The 16,652-nt window shown below is 47.8% G+C and overlaps 1 protein-coding gene across 1 annotated transcript in view; it reads right to left on the bottom strand.

Moving 5' to 3' along the window:
- Positions 1-6,506: 6,506 nt before the first annotated feature.
- The window catches only part of LOC129822441 (protein mono-ADP-ribosyltransferase TIPARP-like), a 32,121-nt gene continuing 21,975 nt past the window's right edge, over positions 6,507-16,652 (bottom strand). Inside the window, exons 5-7 of the mRNA XM_055880725.1 lie at positions 11,272-11,553; positions 9,460-9,717; positions 6,507-8,234 (exon numbers count right to left, since the gene is read on the bottom strand). Of these exons, the coding sequence (XP_055736700.1) occupies positions 8,045-8,234; positions 9,460-9,717; positions 11,272-11,553 (730 nt within the window). The 3' untranslated portion in view covers positions 6,507-8,044. The remainder of the gene's footprint in view (positions 8,235-9,459; positions 9,718-11,271; positions 11,554-16,652) is intronic.

Genomic DNA, 16,652 nt, shown 5'->3' with positions numbered 1-16,652 from the left:
GAGAGGACGCAGGACAGGCTTCCTAAACGATCCACAATCCAGCGAGTTTTAATCCAGTCTGGATGGATCAATAAGTCATCAACGTTTAGTACAGTATCACACTTCAGCAGGCCTCAATCGATTAGCCTCCCTCGTCATAATCCTCCTCTCAATCTCTCCTCATCGCTCCTCTCATTCGGTCTTCCCTCCTCCTCTCCCCCTATCCTCTCTGCAGTGGCTCCAACAGCCTGTGGGCTTATAAAGGAGTGTTTCTGTGTCCCAGCTATAATTCCTGGAGGGCAGTCAGGCAAACAAACCCAGCCTGCCTGTGCCCGCCGCATGACTTCCAGAGCAGAGAGAGTGAAGGGGGGGAGGAATAGAGATGGGGGGGGAAGAGAGAGAGAGAGAGAAGAGAGAGACAGAGAGAGAGAGAGAGACAGAGAGAGAGAGAGAGACAGAGAGAGAGAGAGAGACAGAGAGAGCGAGAGGACAAGGAAGGGAAAGAAGAAAAATAGGGAAGAGAGGAGTCAGAGAATTGAAGAATAGAAAAGTAAGGAGGGAGAATAGGAAGAAAAAGGAAGAAGACAGAAAAAGGGAAGAGCAGAGGTGAGAGGAAGGGGAGGAGATGAGAGGAGAGAGGGAGGAGAAGAGAGGAGAGAGGAAGGGGAGGAGAAGAGAGGAGAGAGGGAGGAGGAGAGGAGAAGAGAGGAGAGAGGAAGGGGAGGAGAAGAGAGGAGGAAGGAAGGGGAGGAGAAGAGAGGAGGGAGGAAGGGGAGGAGGAGAAGAGGGAGGGAGAAGAAGAGAGGAGAGGAGAAGAAAGGAGAGAGGAGGGGGGAGAAGAGAGGAGGGAGGAAGGAGAGAGGAAGGAGAGAGGAGGGGGGAGAAAAAAGGCAACCTGCACAATCTTGCATGCACATGAGGAGAGCAGACAGGCACGCAGAGAGAGAAAATAACTCCTCCCTTAGTTTCTTTCTCTTTCTCCTCCCCCTTTCCAGCCTGAAGAGCAGAGCTCAGCACGACATACTTACACGACACAGTAACCTGAGACAGAGGAGAGAAAAAACAAAAGATAGCAGGAGGGAGGGGGAGATTGTGAGAATATAGAGGAGCGTGTATAAGGGACAGGCGATGCTACAGCAGAACATGAGCTGTAAAGAAAAATGAAATGGGGGGGTGAGAAACAGAGAGGGGGTAGGGTAGAATGTGAGAAACAGAGAGGGGGGGATGTGAGAAACAGAGAGGGGGGATGTGAGAAACAGAGAGGGGGGGGATGTGAGAAACAGAGAGAGGGGATGTCAGAAACAGAGAGGGGGATGTGAGAAACAGAGAGAGGGTAGGGTAGAATGTGAGAAACAGAGAGGGGGGGATGTGAGAAACAGAGAGGGGGGATGTGAGAAACAGAGAGAGTAGGGTAGAATGTGAGAAACAGAGAGGGGGGATGTGAGAAACAGAGAGGGGGGATGTGAGAAACAGAGAGGGGGGTAGGGTAGAATGTGAGAAACAGAGAGGGGGGATGTGAGAAACAGAGAGAGGGGATGTGAGAAACAGAGAGGGGGGATGTGAGAAACAGAGAGGGGGGATGTGAGAAACAGAGAGAGTAGGGTAGAATGTGAGAAACAGAGAGGGGGGATGTGAGAAACAGAGAGAGGGGATGTGAGAAACAGAGAGAGGGGGATGTGAGAAACAGAGAGAGTAGGATAGAATGTGAGAAACAGAGAGGGGGGATGTGAGAAACAGAGAGGGGGGATGTGAGAAACAGAGAGGGGGTAGGGTAGAATGTGAGAAACAGAGAGGGGGGATGTGAGAAACAGAGAGGGGGGATGTGAGAAACAGAGAGGGGGGATGTGAGAAACAGAGAGGGGGATGTTAGAAACAGAGAGAGGGGATGTGAGAAACAGAGAGAGGGGATGTGAGAAACAGAGAGAGGGATGTGAGAAACAGAGAGGGGGGATGTGAGAAACTTAGAGGGGGTAGGGTAGAATGTGAGAAACAGAGAGGGGGGATGTGAGAAACAGAGAGAATAGGGTAGAATGTGAGAAACAGAGAGGGGGGGTGTGAGAAACAGAGAGGGGGGATGTGAGAAACAGAGAGAGGGTAGGGTAGAATGTGAGAAACAGAGAGAGGGGGGATGTGAGAAACAGAGAGGGGGGATGTGAGAAACAGAGAGAGTAGGGTAGATTGTGAGAAACAGAGAGGGGGGATGTGAGAAACAGAGAGGGGGGATGTGAGAAACAGAGAGGGGGGATGTGAGAAACAGAGAGGGGGGGATGTGAGAAACAGAGAGGGGGGGATGTGAGAAACAGAGAGGGGGGATGTGAGAAACAGAGAGAGGGGATGTGAGAAACAGAGAGAGGGGATGTGAGAAACAGAGAGGGGGGATGTGATAAACAGAGAGGGGGGATGTGAGAAACAGAGAGAGGGAACTCTCCGAGTTAGGCATCTCCGGCGCGGCCCACGCTTGGATTGCGTCCTACCTGACAGGTCGCTCCTACCAGGTGGCGTGGCGAGAATCTGTCTCCTCACCACGCGCTCTCACCACTGGTGTCCCCCAGGGCTCTGTTCTAGGCCCTCTCCTTTTCTCACTATACACCAAGTCACTTGGCTCTGTCATAACCTCACATGGTCTCTCCTATCATTGCTATGCAGACGACACACAATTAATCTTCTCCTTTCCCCCTTCTGATGACCAGGTGGCGAATCGCATCTCTGCATGTCTGGCAGACACATCAGTGTGGATGACGGATCACCACCTCAAGCTGAACCTCGGCAAGACGGAGCTGCTCTTCCTCCCGGGGAAGGACTGCCCGTTCCATGATCTCGCCATCACGGTTGACAACTCCATTGTGTCCTCCATCCAGAGCGCTAAGAACCTTGGCGTGATCCTGGACAACACCCTGTCGTTCTCAACTAACATCAAGGCGGTGGCCCGTTCCTGTAGGTTCATGCTCTACAACATCCGCAGAGTACGACCCTGCCTCACACAGGAAGCGGCGCAGGTCCTAATCCAGGCACTTGTCATCTCCCGTCTGGATTACTGCAACTCGCTGTTGGCTGGGCTCCCTGCCTGTGCCATTAAACCCCTACAACTCATCCAGAACGCTGCAGCCCGTCTGGTGTTCAACCTTCCCAAGTTCTCTCACGTCACCCCGCTCCTCCGCTCTCTCCACTGGCTTCCAGTTGAAGCTCGCATCCGCTACAAGACCATGGTGCTTGCCTACGGAGCTGTGAGGGGAACGGCACCTCAGTACCTTCAGGCTCTGATCAGGCCCTACACCCAAACAAGGGCACTGCGTTCATCCACCTCTGGCCTGCTCGCCTCCCTACCACTGAGGAAGTACAGTTCCCGCTCAGCCCAGTCAAAACTGTTCGCTGCTCTGGCACCCCAATGGTGGAACAAACTCCCTCACGACGCCAGGACAGCGGAGTCAATCACCACCTTCCGGAGACACCTGAAACCCCACCTCTTTAAGGAATACCTAGGATAGGATAAAGCAATCCTTCTGAGGGGGGATGTGAGAAACAGAGAGAGGGTAGGGTAGAATGTGAGAAACAGAGAGGGGGGGTGTGAGAAACAGAGAGGGGGGATGTGAGAAACAGAGAGAGGGTAGGGTAGAATGTGAGAAACAGAGAGGGGGGATGTTAGAAACAGAGAGAGGGATGTGAGAAACAGAGAGGGATGTGAGAAACAGAGAGAGGGATGTTAGAAACAGAGAGAGGGATGTTAGAAACAGAGAGGGGGGATGTTAGAAACAGAGAGAGGGATGTGAGAAACAGAGAGGGGGGATGTTAGAAACAGAGAGAGGGATGTGAGAAACAGAGAGGGGGGATGTGAGAAACAGAGAGAGGGGATGTGAGAAACAGAGAGAGGGATGTTAGAAACAGAGAGGGGGGATGTTAGAAACAGAGAGAGGGATGTGAGAAACAGAGAGAGGGGATGTGAGAAACAGAGAGAGGGGATGTGAGAAACAGAGAGGGGGGGATGTGAGAAACAGAGAGGGGGGATGTGAGAAACAGAGAGGGGGGATGTGAGAAACAGAGAGAGGGGATGTGAGAAACAGAGAGAGGGGATGTGAGAAACAGAGAGAGGGGATGTGAGAAACAGAGAGAGGGGATGTGAGAAACAGAGAGAGGGGATGTGAGAAACAGAGAGGGGGGATGTGAGAAACAGAGAAAGTGTGATAAATAGAGATGGACTGAGGTTTAAATGAGCTGTTAGATAAATCTGGTGCAACACATCACTACTGAGACTTATGTTTTTGTTGTTCAAATAAATCAAGTAGATGGAAGATTGGCCAAGGAGTTTGGTTAGATGGGATCCAGGAGAGGAGGCCTGCTGTTGTTCCCCCAGCACGCTGCCTCCAGGCTGGGGAAGGCTGCTTCCTCTGCCAGGCCCGCTCTCTGGAGTTCTGGACTCCATTAACCTCAGAACTCAGGCACTCTGGGGAATGGGGGAGAGACGCAAAAGAGGAGGGAAGAGGGAGGGGACAGACGAGGGAAAGCATAGGAAGAGAGAGAAGGGGGATTGGTGTTGAGGTTAAGGGCGGGAAGGGGTTGACAGGGAAATTATTTTGCCTCCACATGCTTCAAATGAGAACAGGGTGACCAGACAGACACATGAAACCATAATCATGGTTTTCTACTATAATGTATCAAATATCATGCATAATTATACTATTTTATACAACGGGTGGGTCTTGGATGCTGATTGGGTAAAACTGCTTTCCAGCCGGTGTCTATGCCACAAGGCTATGACATTGAAATGCCTATTTCCTGTTCCATCTCACTGCGCAATACACTGTCTCATCAACCCAACCAGGAAATGTAGGAACTTGATCTCCTCGGTAAAAAGCATCGAGACATCATCTCCCCTTACTTTAAGACTTGTATTTGGTTTTCAACAGCGGAGATTTGTATAAACCTCGCTGTCAGAACGAGACAGCCAGCTTTTCTCAGCCCGTCAAAATCATGAATCAGCACCATTCTGGATATACTGTATACTAAGAGACAAAAACAGCTCAAAGCTCAAACTCAACGAAATGCAGCTAGTTTGCAGTCTTCCCAGCTTCAGTTTGAAGTGATTGTGTTGGCTGTGTTGTTGGCTGTGTTGTTGGCTGTGTTGTTGGCTGTGTTGTTGGCTGTGTTGTTGGCTGTGTTGTTGGCTGTGTTGTTGGCTGTGTTGTTGGCTGTGTTGTTGGCTGTGTTGTTGGCTGTGTTGTTCGCTGTGTTGTTCGCTGTGTTGTTGGCTGTGTTGTTGGCTGTGTTGTTGGCTGTGTTGTTGGTTGTGTTGTTGGTTGTGTTGTTGGCGGTGTTGTTGGCGGTGTTGTTGGCGGTGTTGTTGGCTGTGTTGGCTGTGTTGTTGTCTGTGTTGTTGTCTGTGTTGTTGTCTGTGTTGTTGTCTGTGTTGTTGTCTGTGTTGTTGGCTGTGTTGTTGGCTGTGTTGTTGGCTGTGTTGTTGGCTGTGTTGTTGGCGGTGTTGTTGGCGGTGTTGTTGGCGGTGTTGTTGGCGGTGTTGTTGGCGGTGTTGTTGGCTGTGTTGTTGGCGGTGTTGTTGGCGGTGTTGTTGGCGGTGTTGTTGGCGGTGTTGTTGGCGGTGTTGTTGGCGGTGTTGTTGGCTGTGTTGTTGGCTGTGTTGTTGGCGGTGTTGTTGGCTGTGTTGTTGGCGGTGTTGTTGGCGGTGTTGTTGGCGGTGTTGTTGGCGGTGTTGTTGGCGGTGTTGTTGGCGGTGTTGTTGGCGGTGTTGTTGGCTGTGTTGTTGGCTGTGTTGTTGGCTGTGTTGTTGGCTGTGTTGTTGGCTGTGTTGTTGGCTGTGTTGTTGGCTGTGTTGTTGGCTGTGTTGTTGGCGGTGTTGTTGGCGGTGTTGTTGGCGGTGTTGTTGGCGGTGTTGTTGTCTGTGTTGTTGGCTGTGTTGTTGTCTAGCTCCTCTGAACAACAGTGTCCTGGGCGAGTGAGCACATTTTATATGCCAGGTGAAAAATCGCACATCATTAGCTCATTGTTACGGATGTATCCAAAATAAATGTAAAACAGACGCAGAAGCGGTTACTTTGTTGTTATTCTGTCTGCACTGTTTGACCTGACTGTGTTAGCCGTAGTTGGCTAGCTATCAAGCAAGGGATCAGAACGCTGGCAACGGAACATTTAACACGTCTGTGTCGGGTCCATAGATATCTATAACCCGACTGGGTCAGCGCTCTGGCAACCTAACCAATAGAACAAACAACCATCCGCCTTGGGTAGAAACCCTAGATTTGTGTCGGGACTATATCTCGTGGAAAGATGAAATAGTGTGAATAAATTCCTTATTGTAATATGTTGGTAACCCGTTGTATAAAAGTGATAATACTCTGGAATCCGGTGTTTGGAGGATAGATTGACACGGTTTGCCGGCCCTCTACGAAATGTATCCTCAAAACACCGTCCTCTCCGGTATTACCACTAACACCAAATAGCATTATGGTCTTACATAAAGGTTGCTGAGGCTGGAGAAAGAGTGTAGTCAACTGCCAATGAAATATACAACTTCAATAAATCACCTTGGACAGTTCTATGATTTTCTCTTTTAGATTCTTTATTTACTCAATGTTACATTAACTAACATAAATAAACATTTTTATGAACAAAAGGCACGCAAGTTCAAATATAAACAGGGAGAACATATGTACAGTTTGTCTCAGCAAACATGTCTGCCCTCAGAGAGAGAGAGAGAGAAAGGGGGCAGAGAGAGAGAGAGATAGAGAGAGAGAGAGAGAGAGAGAGAGAGAGAGAGAGAGAGAGAGAGAGAGAGAGAGAAAGGGGGGGAGAGAGAGAGAGAAAGGGGGGAGAGAGAGAGAGAGAGAAAGGGGGGAGAGAGAGAGAGAAAGGGGGGAGAGAAAGGGGGGAGAGAGAGAGTCTTAAAGAGAGAGATGGGGGTGTTAGGGGGTTTGGTTTTAAACAGAAAACTTATGTTGTCACTCCAACACAGTCTCAGTGACACTGTCCACTGCTCAATTCCGATGTGAATCCACTGCTCAATTCTGATGTGAATCCACTGCTCAATTTTAATGTGAATCCACTGCTCAATTTTAATGTGAATCCACTGCTCAATTCTGAAGTGAATCCACTGCTCAATTCCGATGTGAATCCACTGCTCAATTCCGATGTGAATCCACTGCTCAATTCTGATGTGAATCCAAAATGTCAGAAACTAAAGCAAATATCTATTCTGGGTCCAAATGAAACTCCATCTACAGTCCAGTTTAAGAAGTCCCAGAATGGCTGCCCCATAAGCCAGGGCTTCAAACCAACCGAATACAGACGGAAGCTGCTGTGGATGACTGGTGTTGGGAGAAACCACGGTAAATATATCCAGAGTCTTGGTTGTTTGGTTCCTGGGCTCAGGTCTCAGATACTGACAGTACTGGTTAACTTCTCATACTGATGGTGAAGTACGAAGTGTCTCTGATTTGGTTCAGTCTGGTCTGTTCTCATATAGTCACAGTACTGGGTTTGGTTCAGTCTGGTCTGTTCTCATATAGTCACAGTAGGGGGTTTGGTTCAGTCTGTTCTGTTCTCATATAGTCACAGTACTGGGTTTGGTTCGGTCTGGTCTGTTCTCATATAGTCACAGTACTGGGTTTGGTTCGGTCTGGTCTGTTCTCATATAGTCACAGTACTGGGTTTGGTTCAGTCTGGTCTGTTCTCATATAGTCACAGTACTGGGTTTGGTTCGGTCTGGTCTGTTCTCATATAGTCACAGTACTGGGTTTGGTTCGGTCTGGTCTGTTCTCATATAGTCACAGTACTGGGTTTGGTTCAGTCTGGTCTGTTCTCATATAGTCACAGTACTGGGTTTGGTTCGGTCTGGTCTGTTCTCAAATAGTCACAGTACTGGGTTTGGTTCAGTCTGGTCTGTTCTCATATAGTCACAGTACTGGGTTTGGTTCAGTCTGGTCTGTTCTCATATAGTCACAGTACTGGGTTTGGTTCAGTCTGGTCTGTTCTCATATAGTCACAGTACTGGGTTTGGTTCAGTCTGGTCTGTTCTCATATAGTCACAGTACTGGGTTTGGTTCAGTCTGGTCTCGTGTCAGATAGCCACAGTACTGGGAACCTCTTCGTACTGGATGATAAAGTAGGGGTAGCTCTGGTCGTCGTTGAATATAACATAGATCTGGGGGTCCACCCAGTTGTCTACACACGAGTCGTACAGGTCACTGGAGGGGTCCCGGGGGCTGAGTGGGGGCGGCCGACGCATGGAGGGGTTCCCCACTGTAAACCTGAAGACACAGGGAAGAGGAACCACAAGTTCAGCCAGTGCTCACCAAATGGATCTATCATGGATGACTAACCAGTAGTGGTCTATTGACTTTTGGAAGTGTTTTCTTTAAACACATTTCTCTGTTGTGTGACGTGTTTCTGTGATGTGCCCCATAAAGACAACTAACCTGCCAGTGAGGATTTAGTAATCCCCATAAAGACAACTAACCTGCCAGTGAGGATTTAGTCATCCCCATAAAGACAACTAACCTGCCAGTGAGGACAGAGTCATCCCATAAAGACAACTAACCTGCCAGTGAGGATTTAGTCATCCCCATAAAGACAACTAACCTGCCAGTGAGGATTTAGTCATCCCCATAAAGACAACTAACCTGCCAGTGAGGACAGAGTAATCCCCATAAAGACTACTAACCTGCCAGTGAGGACAGAGTAATCCCCATAAAGACTACTAACCTGCCAGTGAGGACAGAGTAATCCCATAAAGACAACTAACCTGCCAGTGAGGACAGAGTAATCCCCATAAAGACTACTAACCTGCCAGTGAGGACTTAGTAATCCCCATAAAGACTACTAACCTGCCAGTGAGGACAGAGTAATCCCATAAAGACTACTAACCTGCCAGTGAGGACTTAGTAATCCCCATAAAGACTACTAATCTGCCAGTGAGGACAGAGTAATCCCCATAAAGACAACTAACCTGCCAGTGAGGACAGAGTAATCCCCATAAAGACAACTAACCTGCCAGTGAGGACAGAGTAATCCCCATAAAGACAACTAACCTGCCAGTGAGGACTTAGTAATCCCCATAAAGACTACTAACCTGCCAGTGAGGACTTAGTAATCCCCATAAAGACAACTAACCTGCCAGTGAGGACTTAGTAATCCCCATAAAGACAACTAACCTGCCAGTGAGGACAGAGTAATCCCCATAAAGACTACTAACCTGCCAGTGAGGACAGAGTCATCCCATAAAGACTACTAACCTGCCAGTGAGGACAGAGTCATCCCATAAAGACTACTAACCTGCCAGTGAGGACAGAGTCATCCCATAAAGACTACTAACCTGCCAGTGAGGACAGAGTCATCCCATAAAGACAACTAACCTGCCAGTGAGGACAGAGTAATCCCCATAAAGACTACTAACCTGCCAGTGAGGACAGAGTCATCCCATAAAGACAACTAACCTGCCAGTGAGGATAGAGTCATCCCATAAAGACTACTAACCTGCCAGTGAGGACTTTGGCCAGGAACATGGAGTGGATCCCTTTAGGAGAGCGCTTGGAGAAGTTATGAGAGTAGACGGCCTTGCGGGCGAAGTAGGAGCCTTGTCCGAACATGGTGGCGTGTTTGCCACTGACACGCGGGTCAAAGTTGTGTTTACAGATGCCCTCCACCACCTCAGTGGAGGTGCCGTGGAACAGGTGACGCTCGCTCAGCATCCTGTCCATCTCCGAGAGACGACGAGACATGTACTCCTTCTTCCTGTTAGGGGGAGAGGGTCATGATGTCTTTAGGTCTAGTAATTTAATGTTTACACTTTGAACAGGATACAGTGAAACAGCTTTAACTCTATAGTTCAGTCTATTTGATTCACTGCTTCTACCAAGTAGGAAATACTCACACCCACCCACACCACCAACCAACACCTACCCACTACCCACCGTGACTCATCCTCACCTTCTGTCGTATCTATGGCAACCGGATGTATTTTAAAAAATTATAATAATAATCAAGGAACCACTTCCTGTTCTTCTGAACTCACCTTCACTAGTGGGTTACACTAATGGTGAGAGCGCAGCTGAGTACGTGTTCTGAACTCATCTTCACTAGTGGGTTACACTAATGGTGAGAGAGCAGCTGAGTACCTGTTCTGAACTCACCTTCACTAGTGGGTTACACTAATGGTGAGAGCGCAGCTGAGTACGTGTTCTGAACTCATCTTCACTAGTGGGTTACACTAATGGTGAGAGAGCAGCTGAGTACCTGTTCTGAACTCACCTTCACTAGTGGGTTACACTAATGGTGAGAGCGCAGCTGAGTACGTGTTCTGAACTCATCTTCACTAGTGGGTTACACTAATGGTGAGAGAGCAGCTGAGTACCTGTTCTGAACTCACCTTCACTAGTGGGTTACACTAATGGTGAGAGAGCAGCTGAGTACCTGTTCTGAACTCACCTTCACTAGTGGGTTACACTAATGGTGAGAGAGCAGCTGAGTACCTGTTCTGAACTCACCTTCACTAGTGGGTTACACTAATGGTGAGAGCGCAGCTGAGTACGTGTTCTGAACACACGTACACAGCCCGGCTTTCTGTCATATTGAAACACCACAAGGCTAACCAACGTGGGAGCTTAGCTCTTAAAGAAGTTAGATTAGCCTAGTGGTTAGCACACTGCTCTCAATATCCACAACATCAATGACCTCTTTGGCCCCAATTGAAAGCATTCTGGTGCATTCTGGTATCAGAGTCGTTTAGCCTGGAACAGACCCCTTCCAGCACATTCAGAGCCACAGCAGACAGACATCCGGCTTTTCCCTAGGTCTGGTCTAAAGCGAGATTAGACATCCAGCTTTTCCCTAGGTCTGGCCTAAAGCGAGATCAGACATCCAGCTTTTCCCTAGGTCTGTTCTAATGCGAGATCAGTGTAGCAGCCAAGGCAAACCATCCATCTATCAACAGGAACTAATGAGCTCTGATTCAGACAGTCATAACCAACTAACAACTGTAACTACTAAGTCAACCATCTCCTTACCTCCACGAGGACACAGGTGAACCTGTGTAATAACGGTACGATAACTCACCTCTTGTATTTCTCCCAGAGGAAGGGGTTCTGAACGCGGAGGATCTTCAGGCTGTGTAATAACGGTACGATAACTCACCTCTTGTATTTCTCCCAGAGGAAGGGGTTCTGAACGCGGAGGATCTTCAGGCTGTGTAATAACGGTACGATAACTCACCTCTTGTATTTCTCCCAGAGGAAGGGGTTCTGAACGAGGAGGATCTTCAGGATGTGTAATAACGGTACGATAACTCACCTCTTGTATTTCTCCCAGAGGAAGGGGTTCTGAACGCGGAGGATCTTTAGAATGCGGAACTTGGTTTCGGACACAGTCTTGTGGAAGAGGGTGTAGACGGTCCGATAGCTCCGGTCGTCACAGGATACCGGAACCTGCAGGAAGTCCTGGCTGGTTGTCATGGGTAACCAGGTCTCTGGGAATACGCTGGGAGTGTTGGTGGAGGACGGAGAGAGAGGGAGAGAAACGGACAGATCCACAGTGGAGGAGGAGGGGGAAAAGGAGGAGAGGCCACCAAGAGTCCTAGAAAAGAGAGGGAGGGACAGAGTTACACAGCATATCTGGGAATATACAGTAGATGTCGGAAGTTTACATACACCTTAGCCAAATACATTTAAACTCAGTTTTTCACAATTCCTGACATTTAATCCTAGTAAAAACTCCCTGTCTTAGGTCAGTTAGGATCACCACTTTTATTTTAAGAATGTGAAATGTCAGAATAATAGTAGAGAGAATTATTTATTTCAGCTTTTATTTCTTTCATTACATTCCCAGTGGGTCAGAAGTTTACATACACTCAATTAGTATTTGGTAGCATTGCCTATAAATTGTTTAACTTGGGACAAATGTTTTGGGTAGCCTTCCACAAGCTTCCCATAATAAGTTGGTTGAATTTTGGCCCATTCCTCTTGATAGAGCTGGTGTAGCTGAGTCAGGATTGTAGGCCTCCTTGCTCCTACACACATTTTCAGTTCTACCCATACATTTTCTACAGGATTGAGGTCAGGGCTTTGTGATGGCCACTCCTATACCTTGACTTTGTTGTCCTTAAGCCATTTTGCCACAACTCTGGAAGTATGCTTGGGGTCATTGTCCATTTGGAAGACCAATTTGCGACCAAGCTTTAACTTCCTGACTGATGTCTTGAGATGTTGCTTCAATATATCCACATATTTTCCTACCTCACGATGACATCTATTTTGTGAAGTGCACCAGTCCCTACTGCAGCAAAGCACCCCCACAACATGATGCTGCCACCCCGTGCTTCATGGTTGGGATGGTGTTCTTCGGCTTGCAAGCGTCCCCCTTTTTCCTCCAAACATAATGATGGTCATTATGGCTAAAGAGTTTCATCAGACCAGAGGACATTTCTCCAAAAAGTACAATCTTTGTCCCCATGTACAGTTGCAATCCGTAGTCTGGCTTTTATATGGTGGTTTTGGAGCAGTGGCTTCTTCCTTGCTGAGCGGCCTTTCAGGTTATGTCGATATAGGACTCATTTTACTGTGGCTATAGATACCTTTGTACCTGTTTCCTCCAGCATCTTCACAGGGTCCTTTGCTGTTGTTCTGGGATTGATTTGCACTTTTCGCACCAAAGTACATTCATCTCTAGGAGACAGAACGCATCTCCTTCCTGAGCGCTATGACGGCTGCGTGGTCCCATGGTGTTTATACTTGTGTACTATTGTTTGTACAGATGAACGTGGTACCTTCAGGCATTTGGAAATTGCTCCCAAGGATGAACCAGACTTGTGGAGGTCTACAATTTTTCTTTGCTGATTTATTTAGATTTTCCCATGATGGCACTGAGAGAGGCACTGAGTTTGAAGGTAGGCCTTGAAATACATCCACAGGTACACCTCCAATTGACTCAAATTATGTCAATTAGCCTATCAGAAGCTTCTAAAGCCATGACATCATTTTTGGGAATTTTCCAAGCTGTTTAAAGGCACAGTCAACTTAGTGTATGTAAACTTCTGACCCACTGGAATTGTGATACAGTGAATTATAAGTGAAATATTCTGTCTGTAAACAATTGTTGGAAAAATTACTTGTGTCATGCACAAAGTAGATGTCCTAACCGACTTGCCAAAACTACAGTTTGTTAACAATAAATTTGTGGTGTGGTTGAAAAATTAGTTTTAATGACTCCAACCTAAGTGTATGTAAACTTCCTACTTCCAACTGTACATGGATCCCTTCTAGAATTATAAACCACATCCGGAATCATCCAATGAGGTTTTATTTCATAATAACCTATGCTAACGGTGAATAACCTATAAAACTGAAGCTCCACCACATCCTGCATTAGAAACAAAACGATCCCTGTCACCCATGATGATGTCATAGTGCTAGAAGCAGGCGATACTCTACCGCAGCAGCCAAGGAGAAGACTATGAGCTTCTGAGAAATGAGGAGCTGGCGCAGGATGAGAAAAACACAAAGCAATAGCATATCAGGAGGCTGTCAGAGAACTCACACAGAGAGAAAAGAAAAGCGATGGCCCATCTGGCATTTTAGTCACTAACTGTAGGATCGCTGTCATGTTATTCTCTCTCGCTCAGACTACATGTCTTAATGGTATTAGCCTTATCGCGGTGTCTGTGTGTGTGTGTGTGTGTCATTCTCTGTGGCACAGTGACAGTTTCTTTCTCTCCCTTCTGAGTCTCTCATCTTTCATCTCAGTTCTGTCTCGCTCTGTTTGAGTGTCAAGCTGAAATCTGTCCCCACAAATCAGATGCTTTGTTCCGCATGTGTTCTGAGAAGATCACAGGGAAGAGAGAGAGAATGTGAAATGAAATAACCAGATAGCACGAGGGAAGAGGGAGGATAAAGGGATGGATAGATGCAGGGAAAGAGGACAACAGATGGAAAGCAAGAGGTGAAACATTGAAGGGAGAATGTGTTTAAGACAAGGTGAACAGACGTACGTGTGTGTGTGTGTACGCGTGCCTGTGTGTGTATGTACGTGCCTGTGTGTGTGTGTGTGTGTGTGTGTGTGTGTGTGTGTGTGCGCGCGTGAGAGTTAGAGATCTATTTGACCAAGTGAGAAATAACTTGCAAGCAGATAGAGCCACAGTGCCAATCAAGCTAATGACTTCCACCTCTGTGCTCAGCAGCACTCACACACAGGCACACTCACACACACACACACACACACACACACACACACACACACACACACACACACGCACACACACACACGCACACACACACACGCACACACACACACGCACACACACACACAGGCACACTCACAGGCACACACACACGGGCACGCACGCACGCATGCACACACACACAGGCATGCACACTGAACTCAAACACAGTAAGATTGCATGTGTTTTAATCATATCATGTTCAACTGTTTACAGCTAACACACACACACACACACACGTACAACCAGCATGACTGTCTGAGAATGTGATAGCTGCAGAGGCTCCTCTCTCTCTCATGACATGGTGACTAGAGAAGAGGAGACTCATAACATGGTGACTAGAGAAGAGGAGACTCATGACATGGTGACTAGAGAAGAGGAGACTCATGACTCGTGATTAGAGGAGAGGAGACTCATGACTCGGTGACTAGAGAAGAGGAGACTCATGACATGGTGACTAGAGAAGAGGAGACTCATGACATGGTGACTAGAGAAGAGGAGACTCATGACATGGTGACTAGAGAAGAGGAGACTCATGACATGGTGACTAGAGAAGAGGAGACTCATGACATGGTGACTAGAGAAGAGGAGACTCATGACATGGTGACTAGAGAAGAGGAGACTCATGACATGGTGACTAGAGAAGAGGAGACTCATGACATGGTGACTAGAGAAGAGGAGACTCATGACATGGTGACTAGAGAAGAGGAGACTCATGACATGGTGACTAGAGAAGAGGAGACTCATGACTAGAGAAGAGGAGACTCATGACTAGAGAAGAGGAGACTCATGACATGGTGACTAGAGAAGAGGAGACTCATGACATGGTGACTAGAGAAGAGGAGACTCATGACTCGTGATTAGAGGAGAGGAGACTCATGACTCGTGATTAGAGGAGACTCATGACTCTGTGACTAGAGAAGAGGAGACTCATGACATGGTGACTAGAGAAGAGGAGACTCATGACATGGTGACTAGAGAAGAGGAGACTCATGACATGGTGACTAGAGAAGAGGAGACTCATGACATGGTGACTAGAGAAGAGGAGACTCATGACTCGGTGACTAGAGAAGAGGAGACTCATGACTCGGTGACTAGAGAAGAGGAGACTCATGACTCGGTGACTAGAGAAGAGGAGACTCATGACTCGGTGACTAGAGAAGAGGAGACTCATGACTCGGTGACTAGAGAAGAGGAGACTCATGACTCGGTGACTAGAGAAGAGGAGACTCATGACATGGTGACTAGAGAAGAGGAGACTCATGACTCGTGACTAGAGAAGAGGAGACTCATGACTCGTGACTAGAGAAGAGGAGACTCATGACTCGTGACTAGAGAAGAGGAGACTCATGACTCGTGACTAGAGAAGAGGAGAACAGAACAGTCAAGCAGCAGCCGTAGATGTAAAGAAGGAAACGGATGAAAAAGTCCAGGGGACAAATCCCTTGCTCGCATTCCAACTCCTCAGTCACGTTTCACACTCATTCAGTCATGCTGCTGCCCCTGTCTGGAAGCCATTTACACCTCTCTCTTTCCCCATTTTCTTTTCCATCCGTTCCCTTTTTCTTCTGTCTCGACCTCTTCCTTGTTCTCTCTCATTCTTCTGTCTCTATCTCTCTCTTTCCATCTGTTTGTTCCAGGTCTGGTTGGAACAGCACAGTCTAGCTCCCCCCAGTAGCAGTAGTACTGGACTGATAGGACTGGCAGGGACAGGGCAGCACTGTGTTCTGGTAGTTAGATCAATTTGCCACATTACACTGGGGACTGACTGCTACTTCCAGGGAGGACTGACTGACTGGTTGCTACTTCAAGGGAGGACTGACAGACTGGTTGCTACTTCCAGGGAGGACTGACTGACTGGTTGCTACTTCCAGGGAGGACTGACTGACTGGTTGCTACTTCCAGGGAGGACTGACAGACTGGTTGCTACTTCCAGGGAGGACTGACAGACTGGTTGCTACTTCCAGGGAGGACTGACTGACTGGTTGCTACTTCCAGGGAGGACTGACTGACTGGTTGCTACTTCCAGGGAGGACTGACTGACTGGTTGCTACTTCCAGGCAGGACTGACTGACTGCTACTTCCAGGGAGGACTGACTGACTGCTACTTCCAGGCAGGACTGACTGACTGCTACTTCCAGGCAGGACTGACTGACTGGCTCTATGGAACACTGTTTCACAGTGACACTAGCTAAGTAAGAGAAGAGAGTGTGTGGTCACTGTGCTGGCACATCATGTCCAACCCCAGTGTGCAGTGCCCTGGTACCATCCATACAAGACAAGTTGTTATGGTAGCAGCAGGCTCCAGTGTACTATGCCATGTAAATGTTAACAGGACAGTTCACCTCACAATCACATTTTGTCAGACTTTTTCAACACTCAAGTGGGAGATTGCTCATGGGGAGCTTTCGATAAGAGCGTGTGCTAAATCTAATCGACTACATAAGTGTTATAGTATTGT

The sequence above is a fragment of the Salvelinus fontinalis genome, chromosome 24 (genome assembly GCF_029448725.1).
Source record: "Salvelinus fontinalis isolate EN_2023a chromosome 24, ASM2944872v1, whole genome shotgun sequence".
Taxonomy (NCBI): Eukaryota; Metazoa; Chordata; class Actinopteri; order Salmoniformes; family Salmonidae; genus Salvelinus; species Salvelinus fontinalis.
The sequence above is the reverse complement of the archived record's forward strand: the minus strand, read 5'-3'. Positions and strand labels throughout refer to the sequence as shown.